This window comes from Zalophus californianus, chromosome 16 (assembly GCF_009762305.2).
Source record: "Zalophus californianus isolate mZalCal1 chromosome 16, mZalCal1.pri.v2, whole genome shotgun sequence".
Taxonomy (NCBI): Eukaryota; Metazoa; Chordata; class Mammalia; order Carnivora; family Otariidae; genus Zalophus; species Zalophus californianus.
Window position 1 is genome coordinate 57,255,837 of NC_045610.1, and position 20,531 is coordinate 57,276,367.

At 48.9% G+C, this 20,531-nt stretch overlaps 3 protein-coding genes across 8 annotated transcripts in view; all 3 read left to right on the forward strand.

Annotated features, from left to right (window-relative positions):
• Positions 1-20,531, forward strand: part of LOC113939299 (60S ribosomal protein L35a-like) — a 426,207-nt gene that overhangs the window by 11,548 nt on the left and 394,128 nt on the right. The window lies entirely within an intron of this gene.
• On the forward strand, positions 4-16,188 carry TEN1 (TEN1 subunit of CST complex). 5 transcript variants are annotated; one of them, XM_027625131.2, is made up of 5 exons: positions 4-146; positions 1,302-1,352; positions 7,168-7,288; positions 9,379-9,533; positions 15,771-16,188. In XM_027625131.2, the coding sequence occupies exons 3-5, from the start codon at positions 7,200-7,202 to the stop codon at positions 15,890-15,892; spliced, it is 366 nt and encodes a 121-aa protein (XP_027480932.1). In that variant the 5' UTR covers positions 4-146; positions 1,302-1,352; positions 7,168-7,199; the 3' UTR covers positions 15,893-16,188. The 5 variants fall into 5 exon arrangements, with proteins under 5 accessions (XP_027480932.1, XP_027480931.1, XP_027480934.1 ...); XM_027625130.2 differs by lacking the exon at positions 1,302-1,352 and adding an exon at positions 4,911-5,007; XM_027625133.2 differs by lacking the exon at positions 1,302-1,352 and adding an exon at positions 4,914-5,007.
• On the forward strand, positions 16,737-20,242 carry CDK3 (cyclin dependent kinase 3). 2 transcript variants are annotated; one of them, XM_027625117.2, is made up of 7 exons: positions 16,737-16,918; positions 17,197-17,274; positions 17,357-17,477; positions 17,571-17,741; positions 17,836-17,986; positions 18,088-18,395; positions 19,539-20,242. In XM_027625117.2, the coding sequence occupies exons 1-7, from the start codon at positions 16,803-16,805 to the stop codon at positions 19,662-19,664; spliced, it is 1,071 nt and encodes a 356-aa protein (XP_027480918.1). In that variant the 5' UTR covers positions 16,737-16,802; the 3' UTR covers positions 19,665-20,242. The 2 variants fall into 2 exon arrangements, with proteins under 2 accessions (XP_027480918.1, XP_027480917.1); XM_027625116.2 differs by having other exon boundaries at positions 17,836-17,937; positions 18,192-18,395.

The window sequence follows — 20,531 nt, forward strand, 5'->3', positions numbered from 1 at the left end:
ACGCAACCCCGGAAGACCGTCAAGAAATTGCCCAGGGGGGCGGGGAGGGAGGAAAGCCAGGCGCTCCTGGTCACCCGCCCCTCTCTCGTCACGCGATCGCGCGAGACGGAAAAAGGGAACCCGAGGCCGCTGCGACGCCGCGACAGGTTGGCGAGGAGGTCGGGAAGGGGCGGGGCCACGCGGCTGAGGAGGATTGCGCCTGCGCTTGGGACTTGTCGGTCCCGCCGCTTCCGGGTCCGCCTGTAGAGGCCTCCCGAGGGCTGAAGGTCATTGGTGGGGACGGGGGGTGGAGGTGGTTTGAACTTCTGGGCCACGCGGCGCTGCTGGGGAGGGTTGTCGTAGGGTTTCCCCAGACCCTCCCAAATTGGAGAAAAAAAGGAGGACGAAAGTCGCCCTGGGAAGAGGCCTCTAGTAATCTTTTGTTAAGATAATGGCATTCTTGCTGCCAGAAGCATTGGCTTCGGGGAGCTGGGTGTGGGATTGCGGGCCCTCCTCCCCATTTAGGGGGTGGGTGTGGACCAGAATGTGGCCGAGCTGGCCGTTTAGAAGTCTTGGAATCCAGACTTTTTTGCTTTCACAGTTATCACTGTCGTCATCAAAGTAATAGATGTCCATGTTTAGGAAACCTAGTATCGCAGAATTTGTAATAAAAAGGAAAAGCTCCCCATCCTCAGAGGCAGCCACTTCTAACCAGTTGTGTTTTTAATTCTGATTACATAAAATACATGCTAGCTCTTGATTTGTTTTAGTTACCTTTTGACTTAATACTTAATGAAGATAGAGCACACTACACCATCTCCTTTATCTCTCCCTCATATACCCTTATAACTTCAACATACGAATCCACTGTTTTTTTTAAAACTGTGCACTTCATACTCTTGTTATTTATTGCATCAGTTTTTAGTAACAGTCCCGGAAATACGGTAAGGTAAATGAGGCATTCACCTCCGATATAATTTAAGGGAGCACTAATTAAGATTAATAAAGACAAGATCATTATTACTGATTTTTCCTTTTGCCCCAGACTCCAATATATCAGGGCAAGGCACTGTTACTGATTATGTTTTTAAGGCCCCCCGGCATTAAAATACTTAGTTTGGCTGCTGTGTTTGGATCGTAGTCCTCTTGTCAAAAGCTCCCTCTCCAAATACCACCAACACAACATCATAAGACAAAGGTGAGGTGATTGCTTACTCAAGTAAGGAAAAACACTTGGCAAACCTTAGGCATGTCTAGGAGAAGGTAAGGCCAGAATTTATTGAGAGTTGGAAGTTTAGTCTAAGGCGTGTCTTTCATTTCAGGACTGGGTAAGAACCTCTGTACAACAGCAGAAAATTGGTGGAAACATCAAGGTGAGGGAATTCAGATAACCTCAGAAGGCAAACTGGCTGTTAATGGTTAAATCATTTGCCTGGGCTGGACAGTCAAGAAGAGTTAAAAAAAATGCTAATGAAGGCACAGGACCACAAAGTTCTGTTAATGTAGGCATTAAGATGTGGTTTGGGTTCTCTGTGTCCAGGCTGAGTGTGGGGGTAGATGATCTTCTTCATGAATACATTAATCTATTCAATAAATATTTAATAATGGCCAGACACGGTTTTAGGCACAGGGGATACTGTGAGGAATAATGCCCTCATAGAGCTGATAATCTAGTGGGAGACAGAGGCATTAAAGAAGTAAACAGATCACACTCTGAAATTCTATTACTTAGTAAACTACAGTGAAGAAAATAAATCAAGCTAAGGGAATAGAGGGACTGGGGGTGGTGGAGAATGCTAATTTAGATAGGGTAGACAGGAAAGGCCTTGCTGAGGAGTCGGAGGATGAACTGAGACCTAAATAGGGAAAGAGAACCAGTTATGTGAAGGTCTGGGGAAGTCTGCTCAAGTCTGAGGAAAATCAAGTATGCAGGTCCTGAGGGTGAGCGTGAGCTAGAGGAAGTGTGATGGCAGACCTGAGAGCTGAGACGTAGGCTGGGTGCAGACCCCATGTGACATTGTGGGCCAACACAAAGACTTTAAATTTTAATAGGAATTTATAATAGGAAGCCTTTAATTGATTTTCAGTGGGGTTTTGTGACCTGATTTACATTTTTAAGTATTAATTGTGGAAATGTTCAAACATGTACAAAGGTAGAAGGAATAATAAAATAAACTCCATCTACTTTTCACCCAGGTCCAATAATTATCCACTGTACCTTCACCCAATTCCCCTCCGTGTTAACTTTAAGCAAATCTGATATCATATCCATAAAGACTTTTAGTATGTATCTTTAAACTATTTTTAACACAATCCCAATACCATTATCACAATTGGAAATATTAACAAAAATTTCTTGTGGTCATTACAATCAATATTCGAATGTTTCGTAAAAAATTGGCTACAGCTAGTTAGTTCAAATCAGGGTCCAAACAAATTCTGCACGTTGCAGTTGGTTGATAAGAATCTTAAGCCTCTTTTAATGTATAGGTTTCCACTGTACAATTTTTTCCTTCAACTTACTTGTTGAAAAAGCTAGGTCAAGCGGCACCTGAGTGGCTCAGGTCTTGATCTCAGGGTCACACCTGGTGTGACCTTAAAAAAAAAGAAAGAAAGAAACAGAAGAAAAAGGTAGGTGATTTTTCGCATTGAATTTCCCACAATCTGGATTTTACCATCTCTGTGATGTCTTTGATTTGTTCCTCGGTTTCTGTATTTTCTGTAAGCTGTTGGTTGTATCTAGAGGCATTGTTAGATTCAGACTTGAGGTTCTGGCAGAAAATACTCCCTGTGGCATAGTTTCCATTTTAAAATACCGCTCTGGTTGTTCTGAAGAAAGTGAGCAATAGAAGGAAAATAGTGGAAACAGACCAGTTTTAAAGCTAATGAAAGCTTGCACTGTGGAGGGAGTGAAATGCATAGATTCAATATGTATTTTTTTTTAAGATTTTATTTATTAATTTTTGAGAGCAAGAGTGAGAGCACGCATGAGTGGGGGGTGGGGGGCACAGGGAGAGGCAGACTCCCCTCTGAGCAGGGAGCCCAGTGCGGGTCTCAATCTCAAGACCCTGAGATCATGACCTGAGCCAGATCATGACCCGAGCCGAAGGCAGATGCTTAATGACTGAGCCACCCAGGTGCCCCTACAAGAAGATTCTTATCTCCAAGAAAGAAACCCAAAACTGATAAAAGCTATCATGAACTTAGTTACAGGTATTACTTTTCTGACCTTCAGTCCTACTATAGAAATCTTACCAATTGCTTCGGAAAAAAATGAAAGAAGCAGTCAGATCGGGTCACCATCCTTCCCATCCTTCCTGTATGGTACTTTTCAAAATTTCCCAGTCATTAAAAAAAGAAGCCTATCTCTCTTGTTCATACTGTGGATTTTTCTCCCAGCAGTGGATGTTTTGCCTTGGGGAATGGAAAGGGCAAGGCTCTACAGTACAGGTTATACCATTACTCAAACTGAAACCTGGCTAAGCCATAAGAAAAGCCAGCCTTGATACATCTCAGAAACTTTCTTCCATGTCTGATGTTATATGGATGATTTACTGAGCCAGCTGCGCTTAAGGAAATTAACAGAAATGTCTTGATAAACACATAGCAACTTTTGCTTGAAAAAAAAAAATCAGGGGTGGGGCACCTGGGTGGCTCAGTTGCATGGGCGTCTGGCTCTTGGTTTCAGCTCAGGTCGTATTCTAGTGGGTTGTGGGATTGAGCCCTGCGTAGGGCTCTGCACTCAGCGGGGAGTCTGCTTGATGATTCTCTCCCTCTGCCCCTCACCCCCCCCAAAATAAATAAATCTTTAAAAAATAAATAAAATAAAATAAAATATAAACTGGGGTACCTGGGTAGCTCAGTCAGTCAGGTGTCTGCCTTTGGCTCAGGTCATGATCTCAGGGTCCTGGGATTGAACCCTTAATCAGGCTCCCTGCTCAGCGGGGAGTCTGCTTCTCCCTCTGCCCCTCACCCCACTCCTGTGCTCTTTCTCTCTCAAATAAATAATAAATAAAATCTTTAAACATAAAGAAATAGATGAATGAGTAATCAATGATGGGGCACCTGACTGGTTCAGTCAGAAGAGCATGCTACTCTTGATCTCAGGGTTGTGGGTTTGAGCCCCGTGTTGGGCATAGAGATTACTTAAATAAATAAATAAACTTGAAAAAAAATCAGTGAGGTTGAAATTTGCAAAAGCATATACCCCTCCAAAGAGTCAATTCTACTGTATGAATAAAATAAGAAATAAAAATAAATTTAATGACATAGTTATTTATAGCTTAGCTTATAGTATATGTGATACTTGAGAGTAGAAAAATTACTTTCTTTTAAGATTTATTTATTTTAGATGGGGAGGGGTGGGGGGAGGGGTAGAGGGAGAGAATCCTCAAGTAGACTCACCACTAAGCACAGAGCCCAATGCAGGGCTCAAGCCTGGGACCTTGAGATCACACATGACCTGAGCAGAAACCAACAGTCGGACGCTTAACCGACTAAGCCACCCAGGTACCCCTACAAAAATTACTTTTTATAAAAAGGGTAAGTTTTTACCTTTTTGCTAGATGGGACAGAATTGTCCCCATTATCCCAAAACAGGAACCAATACAGTTTTTTCTTGGCTGATTTTTGGTTTTGCTTTGTTTTGTTTTTTGCTTCTCTCTTATGCCAGAGATGATTTGGGGGCTCTCATTTCTGGAGCCAGGAATGGCTCCATTCCCTGGTCGCAGGGATACAGAACATCTGCACTTAGGGCAATAGGACTAGGCCTTGGCCAGTTGCCCCTGTGCTGTTGTTCTGACTTGAAATGATCCTTGAACATTGACCAGTGACAGTGCCTGATGACCTCGTTAGAGGATACCAACACCTGTTATGCAAGGTTCTAAGTAACATTAAGTTTCTTTCACCTTTTTTTTTTTTTTTAAATTAAGTAGGCTCCATGCCCAGTGCAGATCCCAATGTGGGGCTTGAACTCACGACCCTGAGATCAAGACCTGGGCTGAGATCAAGAGTCAGACGCTTAATCAGGTGAGCCACCCAGGCGCCCCTAACATTAAGCTTCTGTGCTAAAGCTGTATCATCTGGCTTCTGCAAGGATCTTACTTGGGATGATTTCATTGACATTTCCTGTGTTTCTGTCTCCCTTGGCTTCGCCTGTTAAACAGTTGAAGCCTATCACCTTCAGGGTCCCTTTGTCCCTGAATAATTTTTCCTGAATCCACACTTCTCTAACATTTTCTACACGTGGATCCTCATGTTCTGGAGTGTTCTTTCACACATACACAGATGTACATATTTAATGTACATGCCTGCTCCTTACCTTTTCTCCTGATGGTCTATCTTGGCGATCTTGCCATATGAGTGCATACAATGCCTCATCTTAAAAAGCCTGCCAAGTGTCCTTTGCATTATTATCACATGACTTATTAAACCAGTGTTTTCTTTCTCTTTTTAAAATTACTAACAAAACTCATAACCCTAGTCTAACCAGGAGAAAAACATCCGACAAACCCAAATGGAAGGGTGCCACCCTGGCACCCCTGGGGTCTTCATTTTTTTTTTTTAATAACCTTTTTATTTTAGAATAGTTTTAGATTTATATTTAAAAAACCAAACCTGTAGGGGCATCTGGGTGGCTTGGTCGGTTGGGCATCCAACTCTTGATCTCAGCTTGGGTCTTGATCTCAGGGTCATTGGTTCAGGCCCCCCACTGAGTTCTGCGCTGGGTGTGGAGCCTACTAAAAAAAAAGGAAGACTCACTTTATGTACAATTATGAAAGAATGTCAAAATATATTGGGGCATCTGGGTGGCTCAGTTGGTTAAGCATCTGCCTTCAGCTCAGGTCAGGATCCCAAATCCTGGATCAAGTCCCGCATCGGGCTCCCTGCTCGGTGGGAAGCCTGCTTCTCCCTCTCCCACTCCCCCTGCTTGTGCTCCTGCTCTCTTTCTCTCTCTCTCTCTGACTAATAAATAAATAAAATCTTAAAAAAATACACTGGGTGAAAAAAAATCAAAATACAGAACAGCATATATAGTATAGAGGGAGGGAAGGGGTTAGGCACCTACCTGGTGGCTTAGTCGGTTAAACATCCGACTCTTGATTTCAGCTCAGGTCATGATTTCGGGGTCATGAGATTGAGCCCCGAGTCTGGCTGCACACTGTGTGATGGGTGTGGAGTCTCCTTGAGATTCTCTCCCTCTGTCCCTCCCCCACCCCTGCTCGTGCTCGCTCTCTCTCAAATAAATAAATAAAATCTTAAAAAAAAAAAAAGAAACTTAGAGTATAGCGGGGAAATAAGTATCTTTCTTATTGTTTGCATAATGAAACCCTGGAAGGTTACATAAGAAATAAATAAAGATGATTTTCTTTGCCAGGGTTGGCAAACTTCAACACAGATCAGATCCAGCTCATTGCATGTTTTTGTAAATAAAGCTTAAGGAGCAAGCCTCACTCGGCTTCGCTCGTTTCTCTATGTATTGTCTGTGACTGTCTTCATACTATTATGGCAGCATTGAATAGTTGTGACAGAGATGGTGAGATACTGTCTGTCCTTTTATAGACCCCTTTTTGGGGGGATCGGAGTGGGACGACAGTTCTCCACGTAGATTTTTTTTTTTTTTAAGACTTATTTATTTGAGAGAGAAAGCATGCGTATGCATGGGGGGGTGCTCGTGGGGCAGAGGGAGAGAGAGAGAGGTTTCAAGCGGACTCCATGCAGAGCAAGGAACCTGACACGGGGCTTGATCTCACTCCGTGAGATCACGACCCAAGCCGAAACCCAAGATTCCCACACCCAACAGACTGCATCTCCCAGATTATATCATTTTGCTTTTTTAGATTAGTGAATGGGGCGCCTGGTTGGTTCAGTCGTTAAGCGTCTGCCTTCGGCTCAGGTCATGGTCCCAGGGTCCTGGGATCAAGCCCCGCGTCGGGCTCCCTGCTCTGCGGGAAGCCTGCTTCTCCTTCTCCCACTCCCCCTGCTTGTCTTCCCTCTCTCGCTGTGTCTCTCTCTGTCAAATAAATTAATTAATTAGTGAATGCATAACCGATCAAAAAATTTTTTAAATATTAAACTCCCACTCTTAAATATCTTTAAATATTAAAGTGCCACTGGAACTAGCCTTTCAGGTGATGCTGGTCTCGGGTATCTGCTAATCTCAGTCTTGTGGTCTGCTTGGTTTGTCAGGAATCTTCAGAAATCCTGCCCAGCTATTTGAGATGCTGCCCAAACCTGGGATCTATTACTTCCCCTGGGAGGTCAGTGCTGGCCAAGTGCCCAACGGGGGCACACTGAGAACATTCGGCAGGTGAGAATGGTTTTTTTCATAGGGTGGGGGGATGTTTCAGTGCCTCCCACACCCCCCCCGCCAGAAAAAAACAATTAAAATGGTGTTATTATAAGTTTGTCTAGTTTTTTTTTTTAATTTTTAAAGTTTTATTTATTCAAGTAATCTCTACACCCAACATGGGGCTTAAACTCATGACCCCAAGATCAAGAGTCACACGCACCCCTGACTGAGCCAGCCGGGCGTCCCTTGTCAACTTATTTTTTAAGTGCTAAAACATTAATATGTTTTCAATGGAAAAAAGGTAGACAATCCATATAAGTGTAAAGAAAGCAAGTGAAAATCACCCGTAATCCCTCTCTCTGGACAGCCGTTGCTAATCTTTTGGTGATTACTTTAGACACGCTCATGTATGGATGTACATGAATATGTGGATGGGTGTGTGTTCACACCACATATGTATAGTATCATTAGGGAAATGCAAATTAAAACTGCAATGAGGTACTCCTATATGCCCACTAGAGTGGCTGAACTTAAAAAGACTATTGATGGGGCACCTGGGTGGCTCAGTCAGTAACATACGACTCTCGATCTCAGGGTTGTGAGTTCAAGCTGCGTGTTACTTTAAAAAAATAAAATCGTTAGAAAGAGAGAGAGAGAAACAAAGGAAGGAAGGAAGGAAGGAAAGAAGGAAGGAAGGAAAGAAAGAAAGAAAGAAAGAAAGAAAGAAAGAAAGAAAGAAAGAAAGAAAGAAAGAAAGAAAGAAAGAAAGAAAGAAAGAAAAGAAAGAAGAAGGGAGGGAGGGAGGGAGGGAGGAAGGAAGGAAAAGAAAAGAAAAGAAAAAAGAAAACCAGGCCAAAAAAAATTAGATGTTGTATGGCTCCATTTATGTAAAAGTTTAGAAAATGCAAAAAAAATCTATAGTGGAAAAAAAAGCAGGCCGATTGCCTGCAAGGATTGCCTGGGTGTGGTGTGTTGGAGGAATATGAAAATGCAGGAGGGAACTTTTCTTTTTTTTAAAGATTTTATTCATTTATTTGACAGAGACAGACACAGCGAGAGAGGGAACACAAGCAGGGGGAGTGGGGGAGGGAGAAGCAGGCTTCCCGCCGAGCAGGGAGCCCGATGCGGGGCTCGATCCCAGGACCCTGGGATCATGACCTGAGCCGAAGGTAGATGCTTAACAACTGAGCCACCCAGCCGCCCCTAAATAAATAAAATCTTTAAAAAAAAAGAAAAAACCACAACGGTACGGTATTTTCATGCCCACTAGGACACTGGGATGGCTAAAATTAAAAAGACTGACCATACCAAGTACTGGCCAGAATGTGGAGTCACTAGAACCCTCACATGTTGCTGCTGGGAGTGTAAAATAGCACAACCACTTTGAAAAATAATTCAGCAATTTCTTTTAGAGTTTAATAGACAGGTTGACCATATAACTATGCAGTCCCACTTGGGTATTTACCTAAGAGAAATGAAAACATATGTCAGCAAAGAGATTTGTCTGCAAAAGTTCATACCAGTTTATTCATAATAGCCCAACACTGGAAGCAAACCATACAAGCTGATGAATGGATACACAAATTATTTTCAATAATTTCAGCAGAGTGCTATTGAACAATAGAAGGAATAAACCACTGATTTACCCAACAGCACAGATGAATCTCGAAACCATCACTCTGAGTGAAAGAAGCTAGATACCAAAGAATACATGCTGTTGTGATCCTATTTATATGAGGTGCTTGAGTAGGAAAACACACCTGTAGGGACCAAAAGCAGATCAGTGGTTGCCTGGCATGGGAGATGGGGAGATTGACTTCAGAGTAGTGGCACAAGGGAACTTTTGGGGTGATGGAAATGGGCATCTTAATTGGGGTGCTGGTGACATCAGTGTATACTTTTGTCAACATTCTTTAAACAGGTGCCTTGTAGTGCATGTAATTTATATCTTTACAATGTAGACTGAAAACAATTTTTCTGACTTGTTGCTGCCATTTTTATTTCTCTGATCAGAGGCCCATGGGTATATTGGCCTCCCAGAACCTTTTAAGCTTTTTGTGTTTGTTCTCTTTGTGGGCAAAAATGATCACACTTTCTGTGACCTGCAGGTTGTGCCTCTATGATATGACCCAATCCCGAGTGACGCTGAGAGCACAGCATGGATCTGACGAGCACCAGATCCTGGTCTGCACCAAGTTGGTGGAGCCGTTCCAAGTCCAGAAAGACTCCCTATACCTTGTCCTTGGAGAGCTGGAGCATGAGGGTGAGCCATGGCTTCACATTCCCTTTTCACTCTGGGTCCTGGGTGGGGCAGTCTTCAGGGACTGGGCCTGGCTTCTGACCCAACGGGAGTCCCCCACGGGGCCAGCTTCCCTTCCGAATCAGCCCACAAGTTCAAGGACTCATGGGAAACAGATGTGATTGGGCTCAGTGGACCTGCTCTAGGGAAGCGAGAGAAGAAAGAAATCACTAATTTCTGAAGGCCCACCACATGCCAGGCCTGGTACTACACTGTTGGCTTCCATCTTCTTGAATTTGCCCACCAGGTCTTTAAACTGAGTCTTATTGTTGCTGTTCCACAGATTAGAAAACTAAGGCCAGGCGAGGGTGGGGCTGGAATAACAGGCCAGGAAGTCAGGGTAAGAGAAATAGAAGGGAAGGAATCCCAGCAACCTGGGAGAATCTCTCCGGCATCAAGAGTTGAAGGTTGCAGGGCGCCTGGGTGGCTCAGTCGGTGAAGCGTCTGCCTTCGGCTCAGGTCATGATCCCGGGATCCTGGGATCAAGTTCCCGCATCGGGCTCCCTGCTCGGCGGGGAGTCTGCTTCTCCCTCTGCCTCTGCTGCTCCCCATTCCACTTGTGCTCTCTCTCACTGTCTATCTCAAATAAATGAATAAGATCTTAAAAAAAAGAGTTGAAGGTTGCTTTTTAAAACCTAGGTACTTGGATGAATTCTTTGCCTTTCCCTCCTGGCTACCCCTGTGTGGTCTTCCTTTACGTGGTTGATACCATACTATGTAATGTATCTGGTTATTTAGGCTTCATATTGTATCATAAACATTTCCCCGTGTTTTTAAAATTTTTGTAGATATAGTAATGTTTTATGGCTATATAATATTTTATAGATTAGATGTGTATCAATTCACAAGGCCATTGCACATTTATATTGTTTCCATTTTTTGCTCTTAAAAATATACTGTGCATTTACTGGTTAAAGGAATTATGGTATATTCAGTTAGTAGGATATTGTGCAGCCATTAAAAATGGTGCTGTAAATTTTTATCAGTTGACATGAAGAGGTGTTCACAATATCTTCTTTTCTTTTTTTTGAGAAAGAGCGCATGACAGCGTGAGCAGGGGTGAAGCGGGGAAAGGGGAAGTGGGGAGGGGCAGAAGGAGAGGAGAATCCCAAGCAGTCTCCATGCCTAGCGCAGAGCCCAATGCAGAGCTTAATCCCATGATTCTGACATCATGACCTGAGCCGAAATCAAGAGTCGGACGCTCAGCTAACTGAGCCACCCAGGTGCTCTGATGTTCACAATATCTTACTAAGAAAAAGCAGTTTACGATACAATATGTATCGTATGATCCCATTTTTTTTTTTTAAGATTTTATTTTTAAGTAATCTCTACACCCAACTTGTGGCTTGAACTTAAAACCCCAAGATCAAGAGTCGCGTGCTCTATGGACTGATCCAGCCAGGCACACCTAATATACATTTTTTTATATACATAGAAGTTTGAAAGATTATTCACCAAAATGTTAATAGCAGTTATTTCTGGGTGGTGGGACTGTGGGATTTTTTTTGTACTTGTATTAGCATTTTACAATGAAGATGTATTGCTTTTATAGTCAGAGGGGGAAAAATGTTTTAAAAAATGTATCTTTTGGGGCACCTGGGTGGCTCAGTTGGTTAAGTGTCTGACTCTTGATCTCAACTCAGGTCTTGATCTCAGGGTCGTGAGTTTAAGCCCCGCATTGGGCTCCATGCTGGGTGTGGAGCCTGCTTAAAAAAAAAAAAAAAAAAAGTAAAAAATTAAAAAAAAACTATATACTTTGATATATATTAAAAATGCTGCAGTTAATATTCTCATGCACTGTCTTTGTCCATTTTCTGATTATTTCTTCAGGATAGTTTCCTAAAAATAGAATTGCTCTATTGAAGGATGCAAACATTTATGTTTCTTACCTTATAACACCAGCTTCCTTCCTAAAAGTCATGGTGGTTTTTAATGCTGGATGAAATGTGCTAGAAAAAATGTTATTAGATGGTGCTTACTTTAATTATCTTTGATTTAATAAAAGTTAATCTTTATTCAGGCTTAAGCCTTTGAGCTAGCTTGCAGAATTCCTGCCCTCTTATTGATTTGAGAGAGGCATCAGGAATGAGGGTGGGAATGGGTACAAAGGGCCTTTGCACAAATGATTTCCACTTTGACTATAGCCTAGGTCACCTGAGGCTTTCTCCTGTACCCCCAGCCCTGCAGTGCATCCTTGGAGCTCCCGGGAGCCTACAGCCCAGTGTCCAGGGTGCTAAGGCCCGACTGCAAATACAGATACAAATACTTTGCTGGTGTCTTTTGGAGCAAATCTGACATCATTTCATTTCCCCGTAAACACCTCATATGCCTCCACCACCACCACCGTCACCCCCAACAAAACAGCTGTCCCTTGATGTACCCTAGTATCTTGTCTGTGTTCACTCCCTTCCCTCCATGGCTTTTTAAAATTGGTTAGTTCAGATCAGGATCCGAAGTCCATTTATTGCGTTTGGCTTATGTACCCCAAGTTTCCGTAAGAGTTCTGTCTTTTTTTTTTTTTTTTTATGCCATTTATTAGAGAACTCGGGTCTGGAATTGGCTGATTGCTTCCTCCTGGTTGCATTAAACCTTCTTTCCCCTGCCTTTTTCTGAATGGATTGTAGTTCAGGGATGGCTCACGGTTGATGAGGAAATGTTCTTGAGAGAAGAATCACAGTGCATAAATGCAGGAAATGTTGAAAGGCACTTATTTAAAAGTCCTGATAAAATAATGAATCCAGGCAACGATCGTTACCACTGGCTGCTCCAGTGGCTGCTCCGATCGGTCCACGAAAGGTCCACAAAAGCACGGCAGGAACGCCACACATCAGGGATCAGCCAGCAACACCTGGGCCTGCCCCAAAGGCCACACTGTAGAAGCAGATGGATCAGCCTCGACACACCTGGAAGGCACAGGCAGCAAGCAACACTCTCAAGTGTCCTTGCCCCCACCCCCCAAACCTGAACCTGAATGATCAAGCCTCAGGTCAGGCAGCATTCTCCCTGGGCTCTGGCTACTTGACTGCTTCTCATTATTTTCATCACAATCTGTGTGGGTGTTTTTTTGTGGTTGGTTTTTTTTTTTTTTTTGGTTAAGAAAAAACTCCCCCCTAAATTTCTAATTTCTCAGTAAGACGCGCTCATCGTTTGAAACTGACACACGGAAGTAAAGACAGCGATGGGGAGGAAGGGCCGGAGTGTGGGCTGAGTGTGGAGGTGGCTGCTGATCCCTAGTCTGCAACATTCCTGCCTGGCTGCTTTCAAACCTCTATGTGTCTGGTCCTGGTCAGGTCCTAAGTCCAGTGGGGCACAAACATCAACTAGACACAGATCTGTCAGGTGGCAAGCTTAGCAGCTCTAAGGACAGACAAGAGGCCTCCTAAAGTCACCTTTTTGGGGCACCTGGCCGGCTCAGTGATAAGAGCACGTGATTCTTGATCTCGGGGTCGTGCATTCGAGCCCCACGTTGGGTGTAGAGATTACTTAAATAAATAAAACTTAAAAAGAAAAATAAAGTGACTTTCCTGAAATGTGTGCACACAGCGAGCTGAGGAGACCAAAAAGGTGAAGAAATGCCTGCCAGAAACCCCCTGGCTCTGACAGGTTCTTGGCGCACCATCCGAGTGTCTGAGGGCTTCCTCCCAGGGCGGAGGTGCTGGGACACAGCCTTTCCTCAGTTCTGCTTCAGAGTCCCTAGGAGAATTCCCAGGCTGTAGGTGACCTTGCCTACAGCGAGAGGCTGCCCTCGAGCCCTCGCCATAAATCCTACCTGCCTGGTTTTCTTCTAGCTGGTCCCTGCCCTTACAAGCCTTCCTGTTGTGTCTTCTGGAACCTTCGCTCCTCCCTGAAGGGCTCCTTTTTACGCCCTCGTCTGCCTGAAACCTGGCTCTTTCCCAGGACCGCAGTTCCCCTCCCATCCCCATGTACAGCCTGGTCATACTCCCTGGTCACACATGCCGCAGGGCCCAGAGGTGGGGCCAGCAGCCTGCTAGCCACTCGGGTTTGCCATTCACACCTTTGTTCTTCTCTGCAGCCAGCCGGTTCTGCCCCACTTCTGCCTCCCACGGCCACAGCCACACCTCTGCCACCTGGGACTGCAGCCGTGACTCCTGGTACCTCCCTGCTCTTCACCCCACAGGACCTGTGCACTTTGGGCTCCTTTTTCTCCTGCCTTCTCGCCTGTTCACTTTCCTCTGCTCCAGCCAGGTCTCGCTGCCACGGCAACCCCTTTCCTGGTGGAAGCTTCTGGCCCTTGCCTTCCATCACCGCTGCCTGCACTAGGGCCTTGTGCAAGTCCCGGTCCACCCCCCTCCCACCATCTGGCACTCAGCTGTCACAGGAGACCCCTCCTTCATCACCTCCTCGCCCCTTTCAGTAGACTGCCTCACCTCCTACGTCCCAGGTCCGACAGAGGCTGCAGCAGGAGCCCCTCCCAAAATTACCCATGTCCACCCCCGCCAGTGGCCCCTTTCTTCCCGTCTGGGAGGAGGAAGGGCCCATCTTCCCTGCAGCGTGACTCAGGGCTGTCCTCCCACGGGGCCTCTGCCCTCTCAACTGAGTCCTTAACCTGTTACCACTGCCCCTTCCCTCTCAGCGTATAAATCACTCAAGCTTCTTCTGTATTAAAATAATAACAGTCTTCATCATCTTCTGCTCTGTGTCCCTACCTCGCTATGACCCTCCTTCCCTGCTCGGACAGACATCCTAAAAGAAGGTCTGTTTTTTCCATGCCCCCTTCCCTCTCTCTTACCCATGCCTCCACCCGCTGCATTCCCACTGCCCTTGGCACTCCAGTCCCTCTGTTGCTCTGGATTTGTTAAGCTTGAAAAAAATTCCCCTGAAGGACTCTCTAGCCGTCTTGTCTGCAGACTCTGTTCTCCCCTCCCTGCAGTTATTTCTTCAAACGCCTCTCCTTGTATCCCGGTTACAAGGACCTGCAGGTGGACTGACAGAATTGCCCAGTTTGTCCCTTGTGATAATCATATTTCTTAAGGTCACTTCCGTGTTTAATAATGTTTTTCATTCCCAGGGAGAAACAACATGTTCCTCAATATAAATCTAGAAGGGAGGGTTTCCCCAGGCTGATGGGAGGAAAGAGCTGATAGGCATCATGTAAGGAAAGTTCTGTGCAGGGCGCCTGGGTAGCTTAGTCAGTTAAGCATCTGCCTCTTGGTTTCGGCTCAGGTCATGATCTCGCGGTCATGAAATCGAGCCCCGTGCCAGGGTCAAGCCCCACATTGGGTGTAGAGCCTACTTAAAAAGAGAAAGAGACAGAGAGTAGGAGGGAGGGAGGGAGGAAGGGAGGAAGGAAGGGAGGAAGGGAGGAAGGAAGGAAAGTGGTCTAGACTAGGAGGAAGGCAAGGCATGACCTATCTAACCAGCAAGACTGTATCTCAAAACCGCATCAAAGGAAACAGGATGTCCTAGAACACTGATTATGTTTGTTGACGTGAGCAGAGAGCATAAAGAACATGGATGAAAAAAATAAAAAACCGGGGCTCCTGGGTGGCTCAGTGGGTTGAGCATCTGACTCTTGATCTCGGGGTTGTTCTCTCAACCCCTGTGGAGCCTACTTAAACAAAAAAACAAAAAAACAAAAAACCTGTTAGGGTAGGCCCAGATGTCTCTCCTGCTTGATGTCACCTGCACGTTGACAGATCTTTCCATCAGGTCAACATAGCAATGTGCTAGAAGCACCTCCCAGCCCCTCATCCAGGGTAGGATGACTTACCTCTACAAGGCCAAACTCTCCCCTTGGATTTACTAATTATGGGGTTCTCTTTGCCCCAATTTTCAATGCCAGTGGGGCCCAGTATGCCAAGGAGGCCCTTCCCTTAGTACAGATGGAGAACTGGGGTGGTGATTGCGACCCCTCCTCAACCCTGGGCACTTGGGGCAGAGAAGGTGGCGGGAATTAAGATGACAAAGGACGGACAGTAGAGGGGCCATCTATCTGGCCCTTCCTCCACGGAGAAGTGGGATTTTCAGGCTACCCCCCAAGTTCCAGACACACGTGGGGATAGTGTGCAGCAGGCCCACCATTCTGAAGCCCAAGTAGAGAAAGATCACCAGTATCCCGAATGCCATCCTTCAAACTCATCCTGAGAGCGAGTCCGGGGGAAACAGCTGGAATGCATCCGTAAGGTGTGTTGCTGACAGGGGGTCAGTCACCTGCTAGTGCCTCGTGCTTCTGTCTTTCAGATGGAGGCTCCGTGGTGAAGGCCCGGGTGCTGACTTGTGTGGAAGGAATGAACCTACCCTTGTTAGAACAAGCCGTCCGGGAGCAGAGGAGGTACCAGCAAGAGAGGGACAACAGCCAGTAGCAAATGGCAGTTCCTGGCAGCCGTCCCCTCCCCAGCCTGCTCCTGAGGCCAAGCCCACTGGAGATGTCTGAGCAGAGAAGATGCAGGACCTTCCCCAGAGTGACAGCCTTTTTCTGGAGCTGGACCGAAGAGGAGGGGTTGCTAATTTGGATTGTTCTGGACACCTCCCCCCCCCCCCGCCTGTCAGGCGCCTGCCGGAGGCTGAGCTGTGGGGTGCTGGGGCCTGAGCCTCGAGTGGGAATATGGAGGGTTCTGGAAGGTCCTCATGAATAAAGGCCCCAGTGGGGGAGACCTTGTGTTGTGTGCACGTGGTGCAGCGCCGGAGGGGGCCAGGAGGGGGAGCTGCAGAGCAGGCAGCCTGCCAGCAGTGAGACCCCAGGAGCACAGGGTTTCTGGTGAATTCTGGGCTGGGGTTTGTGGGAGGGGTGTTAGGGGCCACTAGGGCTGGGGTGGTGGGCTTAGGGTGCAGGGGGGCTGCCCCCACCGAAGTTCTGCCCTCAGAGGAGGCCGAGCGTCCCCAGACAGTTGGGGCACAGCCCCTCACCCTGGCCGTGCGGCCTAGGGCAGGAGTGTGGCTCCAGAAACCCTTCCCAACCCCTGACTTCTGCCCCGGGGCTGACTCCAGCCCCCCAGGCTGCCCTTCTGGGTAGCCTTCACCCCCCCCAGAGCCTGGGTCGAGGCAGGGGATCTGCTGAGAACTTTGGGCCCTCCTGCGCTCCGTAGCCGGGGCACCTTCCTGCCTGGGCCGGGCGGGCTCCTGGGGATGGGGGGAGGGCGGGGGGCAGAGGCGGGCCTGGGCCCGGGTGGGGGCTGGGCAGGGTGTTCTGTGGGGGCTGGAGGGGCGGCAGGGGTGCTGGGTGTGGCGGTGAATGCCCCAGGCGCCCTCTGTTTCCTGGGCAGCTCTGCGGCTATGGATGTGTTCCAGAAGGTGGAGAAGATCGGAGAGGGCACCTATGGGGTGGTGTATAAGGCCAAGAACAAGGAGACAGGGCAGCTCGTGGCCCTCAAGAAGATCAGGCTGGATTTGTGAGTGCCGCCACGGCCCCTGAGACACCCTGCCCCGGGGGTGACCCCGTCCCTCACCTCCGCGTCTGACGGTGCCCCGGGCGGCCCTCACTGTCCGCATTCCGGCCACGCCTTGCCCAGGGCCCTTGGTGGTGTCAGGAGGTGCTGGGGAGCACAGTGCCCCCTTGCTGGGGGGCCAGGCCGTTCTTACGGAATACGGAACTCACGGGTGCCTCCCCCGGGGCAGAAGCACCCTTCCTGGTTCGCTGCCTCCACTGCTGTCCGCTCCTTCCCTGCAGGGAAACGGAGGGAGTCCCAAGCACGGCCATCAGGGAGATCTCCCTGCTCAAAGAGCTTAAGCACCCCAACATCGTCAGGTGAGCTGGGGAAAGACGTGGGGAAGCTGGGCCCCTCGCAGTCCCGCTGGGAGCCGCGTGGTGACTGGTGTCCCCCCGCCAGGCTGCTGGACGTGGTGCATAGTGAGAAGAAGCTTTACCTGGTGTTTGAGTTCCTCAGCCAGGACCTGAAGAAGTACATGGACTCTGCCCCAGCCTCCGAGCTGCCCCTGCACTTGGTCAAGGTAGCGAGGGAAGGACGGGGAAGGCGGTGAAGGCCCTGCTCAGCCAGCCCGTCTTCCGCTCAACCAGCTCCTTCTTCCGCGTCGCCTCGGCAGAGCTACCTCTACCAGCTGCTGCAGGGGGTGAATTTCTGCCACTCTCATCGGGTCATCCACCGCGACCTGAAGCCCCAGAATCTGCTCATCAATGAGTTGGGTGCCATCAAGCTGGCTGACTTTGGACTGGCTCGAGCCTTCGGGGTGCCCCTACGCACCTACACCCACGAGGTACTGCAGGACAAAGCGGGGAAGGAGCACCGCTGAAGGGCTATCCCCTGAGCACTCAGCCACCCCGAATGACGCTGTTTTCTTGCCCCCGCAGGTGGTGACACTCTGGTATCGTGCCCCTGAGATCCTCTTGGGCAGCAAGTTCTATTCCACGGCCGTGGATGTCTGGAGCATTGGTTGCATCTTTGCCGAGATGGTAGAGGGAGGGACAAACATGGCCACAGGAGGCCAGGGCCACGGACAGGGTCCTGCTGGGGTGGGAGTGGGACTCTGATTCTCCTGCTGGAGGTGGATTCAGGGGTGTTCGGGACGGGCTACGGGACGAAGGAAGCGAACATTATTCCAGAAAAGGCCGGGAGGCTTAGCACAGCCCTGGGAAGGATAGCTTATCTGGGACTGGATTCTGGGGGACAAGGGAGTGGACCCCACACCTCCTCTTCCTCATTTCAGGTGACCCGCAGAGCCCTGTTTCCTGGTGACTCTGAGATTGACCAGCTCTTCCGAATCTTTCGGACCCTGGGGACACCCAGTGAAGCCATGTGGCCAGGGGTCACCCAGCTGCCTGACTATAAGGGCAGTTTCCCCAAGTGGACCAGGAAGGGGCTGGAGGAGATCGTGCCCAGTCTGGAACCAGAGGGCAAGGACCTGCTCATGGTACGTACAGGCGGGAGGCAGCGGAGGACAAGACAGGCTGCTGCGCCCACCGGAAGTGCCTCCTTGTCAGCCAGCCCCTTGTCACCCTAGCTCCTCCTGAGTCCGGCTGGTCTCTCTTCTGACCCCTGAACACAACTAGTTTGTCTCTGTCCCTGTGCATCTTTGATAGTTCAACCTGGAGGCCCCACCCCTGTTAAGTCCAGCATTCATGTTTCCTTTTAAAACTTCTTTCTTCTGGTTAGCTCTGTTTTTATGCTGTGATGATGAGCAGGGAGCCCGACGCGGGGCTCGATCCCAGGACCCTGGGATCATGACCTGAGCCGAAGGCAGACGCTTAACTGAGTCACCCAGGTGCCCCATACGTACTGTTTTTCCGTAAGCTTTTGCAGGCAGGGAGCATGCCTCCCTCCACAATAGTTGCTCCTCACATGAGGCTGTTCCCTGCTGTCTGGGCCCCTGCCACAGTCTGAGCTCACCTGTCCTGTGCACCATCCTGACCCGTTGGGCTGGCCCAGGCCAGACTGCCCAGAAGGCCTCAGGCAGGGCCATCCGTTGCCCACAAAGACTCGGAGCCACATCTGCCTCTAATCTGGTGTTGGGCCAGAGGAAGGCAGGGCAGTATTTTCCTCTTCCCAGACACCTGCGAAGGTCTACCAAGCCAAGGCCAGCAGGATGGCGTATGCCTCCAGCCAAGGCTCTTAGTGCTCCATCCCGGCTACTCCCGGGCAAGGGGTCCTTCCACAGCCTAGCTGGGGCTTAGGGACTCTGAGTTCCTGCCCCACCCTCAAGTATGCTCCCGAGACAGGTTTGGCCCTCTCCTTCCTGATACGTGGAGAGAGGTCTGTCTCAACCAGAAGTAAGCAGAGGCCTGGGAACCTCAGGTAGGAAGACGACAGACGGACTTAGCCTCTAGTCTGCAGGAGGTGGGGATGACTTCCCAGGCCGGCCTAGAACTAGTTCTTTGTCCCCAGATTCCGGGAGCAGCTAGAACTGGCTTGAGAGCCCGGACATAGTGGTTACACATGGTTCTGGTTTGAAGGCAGATGCTCGGGAGCTTGGAGGCCACCACCTGGGGCCTGGAGGGTAACTCCTCTCCCGGCCCGGCCACACCAAGGCTCAGTCTCTTTCCTCCTTCGTCCACAGCAACTCTTGCAGTACGACCCCGGCCGGCGGATCTCAGCCAAGGCTGCCCTTGTGCATCCATACTTCTCGTCCACGGAGACCTCCCCAGCCCCCCACCAGTACGTGCTGGAGCGGTTCTGCCGCTGAGAAGGCCGGAGCTTCCCAGCCTCTCTCCAGCCTCCCCATCCACTTCCCAAGAAAGAGAGCGTTATCTGGGAGAGAGCAAAGCTCTGAGGAATTTGGCCTCACCCGCCAAGGGGGCTGAGTTTGGGTTAGTTCTGCCCCCACATTAGCAAGTTCCCGTGTTGTTTGGTTGGGTTTGACGATGCCATTTCGAGATGGGGGCACGGAAGCTCCATGCACCAGGGGGTAGGGGGTACGTTAGAGACTTCGTCCCCTGGCTCTGGAACAAGTCGCGAGGAGAGCGCGAAGCCTGCCCCACCTGGCGGCAAGGCAGAGCCAGACACCGCCCCCCGCACCCCCAGAAAGGGTGCCCCCTGCTGGTCTTTATGGCTTTAAAATGTTTTTGGGGGAAGAGTTGCATTCCAGCGAAGAGTCCAAGTTAAACAGGAAGCAGGGGCAAGGGAGAGAGAGGACATTTTCCCGATCCCAGGGTGGGTGAGGGTGTGCGTGGTGGTTCTGAGTTGTTGTCTCGTACTTAGGATATGCTTATGTTCGTTCGCCTCCGGTTATAAGAACAGTAAATAAAAGTGATGTATTCCTGAGTTTGCCAGTGTTTTTCTCCTCAAGGGGTTACCAGGGACTTGCTGACCAGGGGGCGGTGGACAGAGGGCTGGAGACAGTTCCTGGCCCGAACTGAGAGACCCAGAAGAGAGGTGGTGGGGAGGGACTGTTCACGATCTTTCCGTGACCTGCCATCGCACCCCTCCCAGAGTCAAGGGGGCCCAAGCCCCTGGCAGCACCTGTTCCCTCGGCAGGGCCGGTCAGGCGTGTCCACTCCCCACCTGGGAAGGACCCCCCAGCCACGCTGCCCCTTGTGCTCATGGCTCAGAC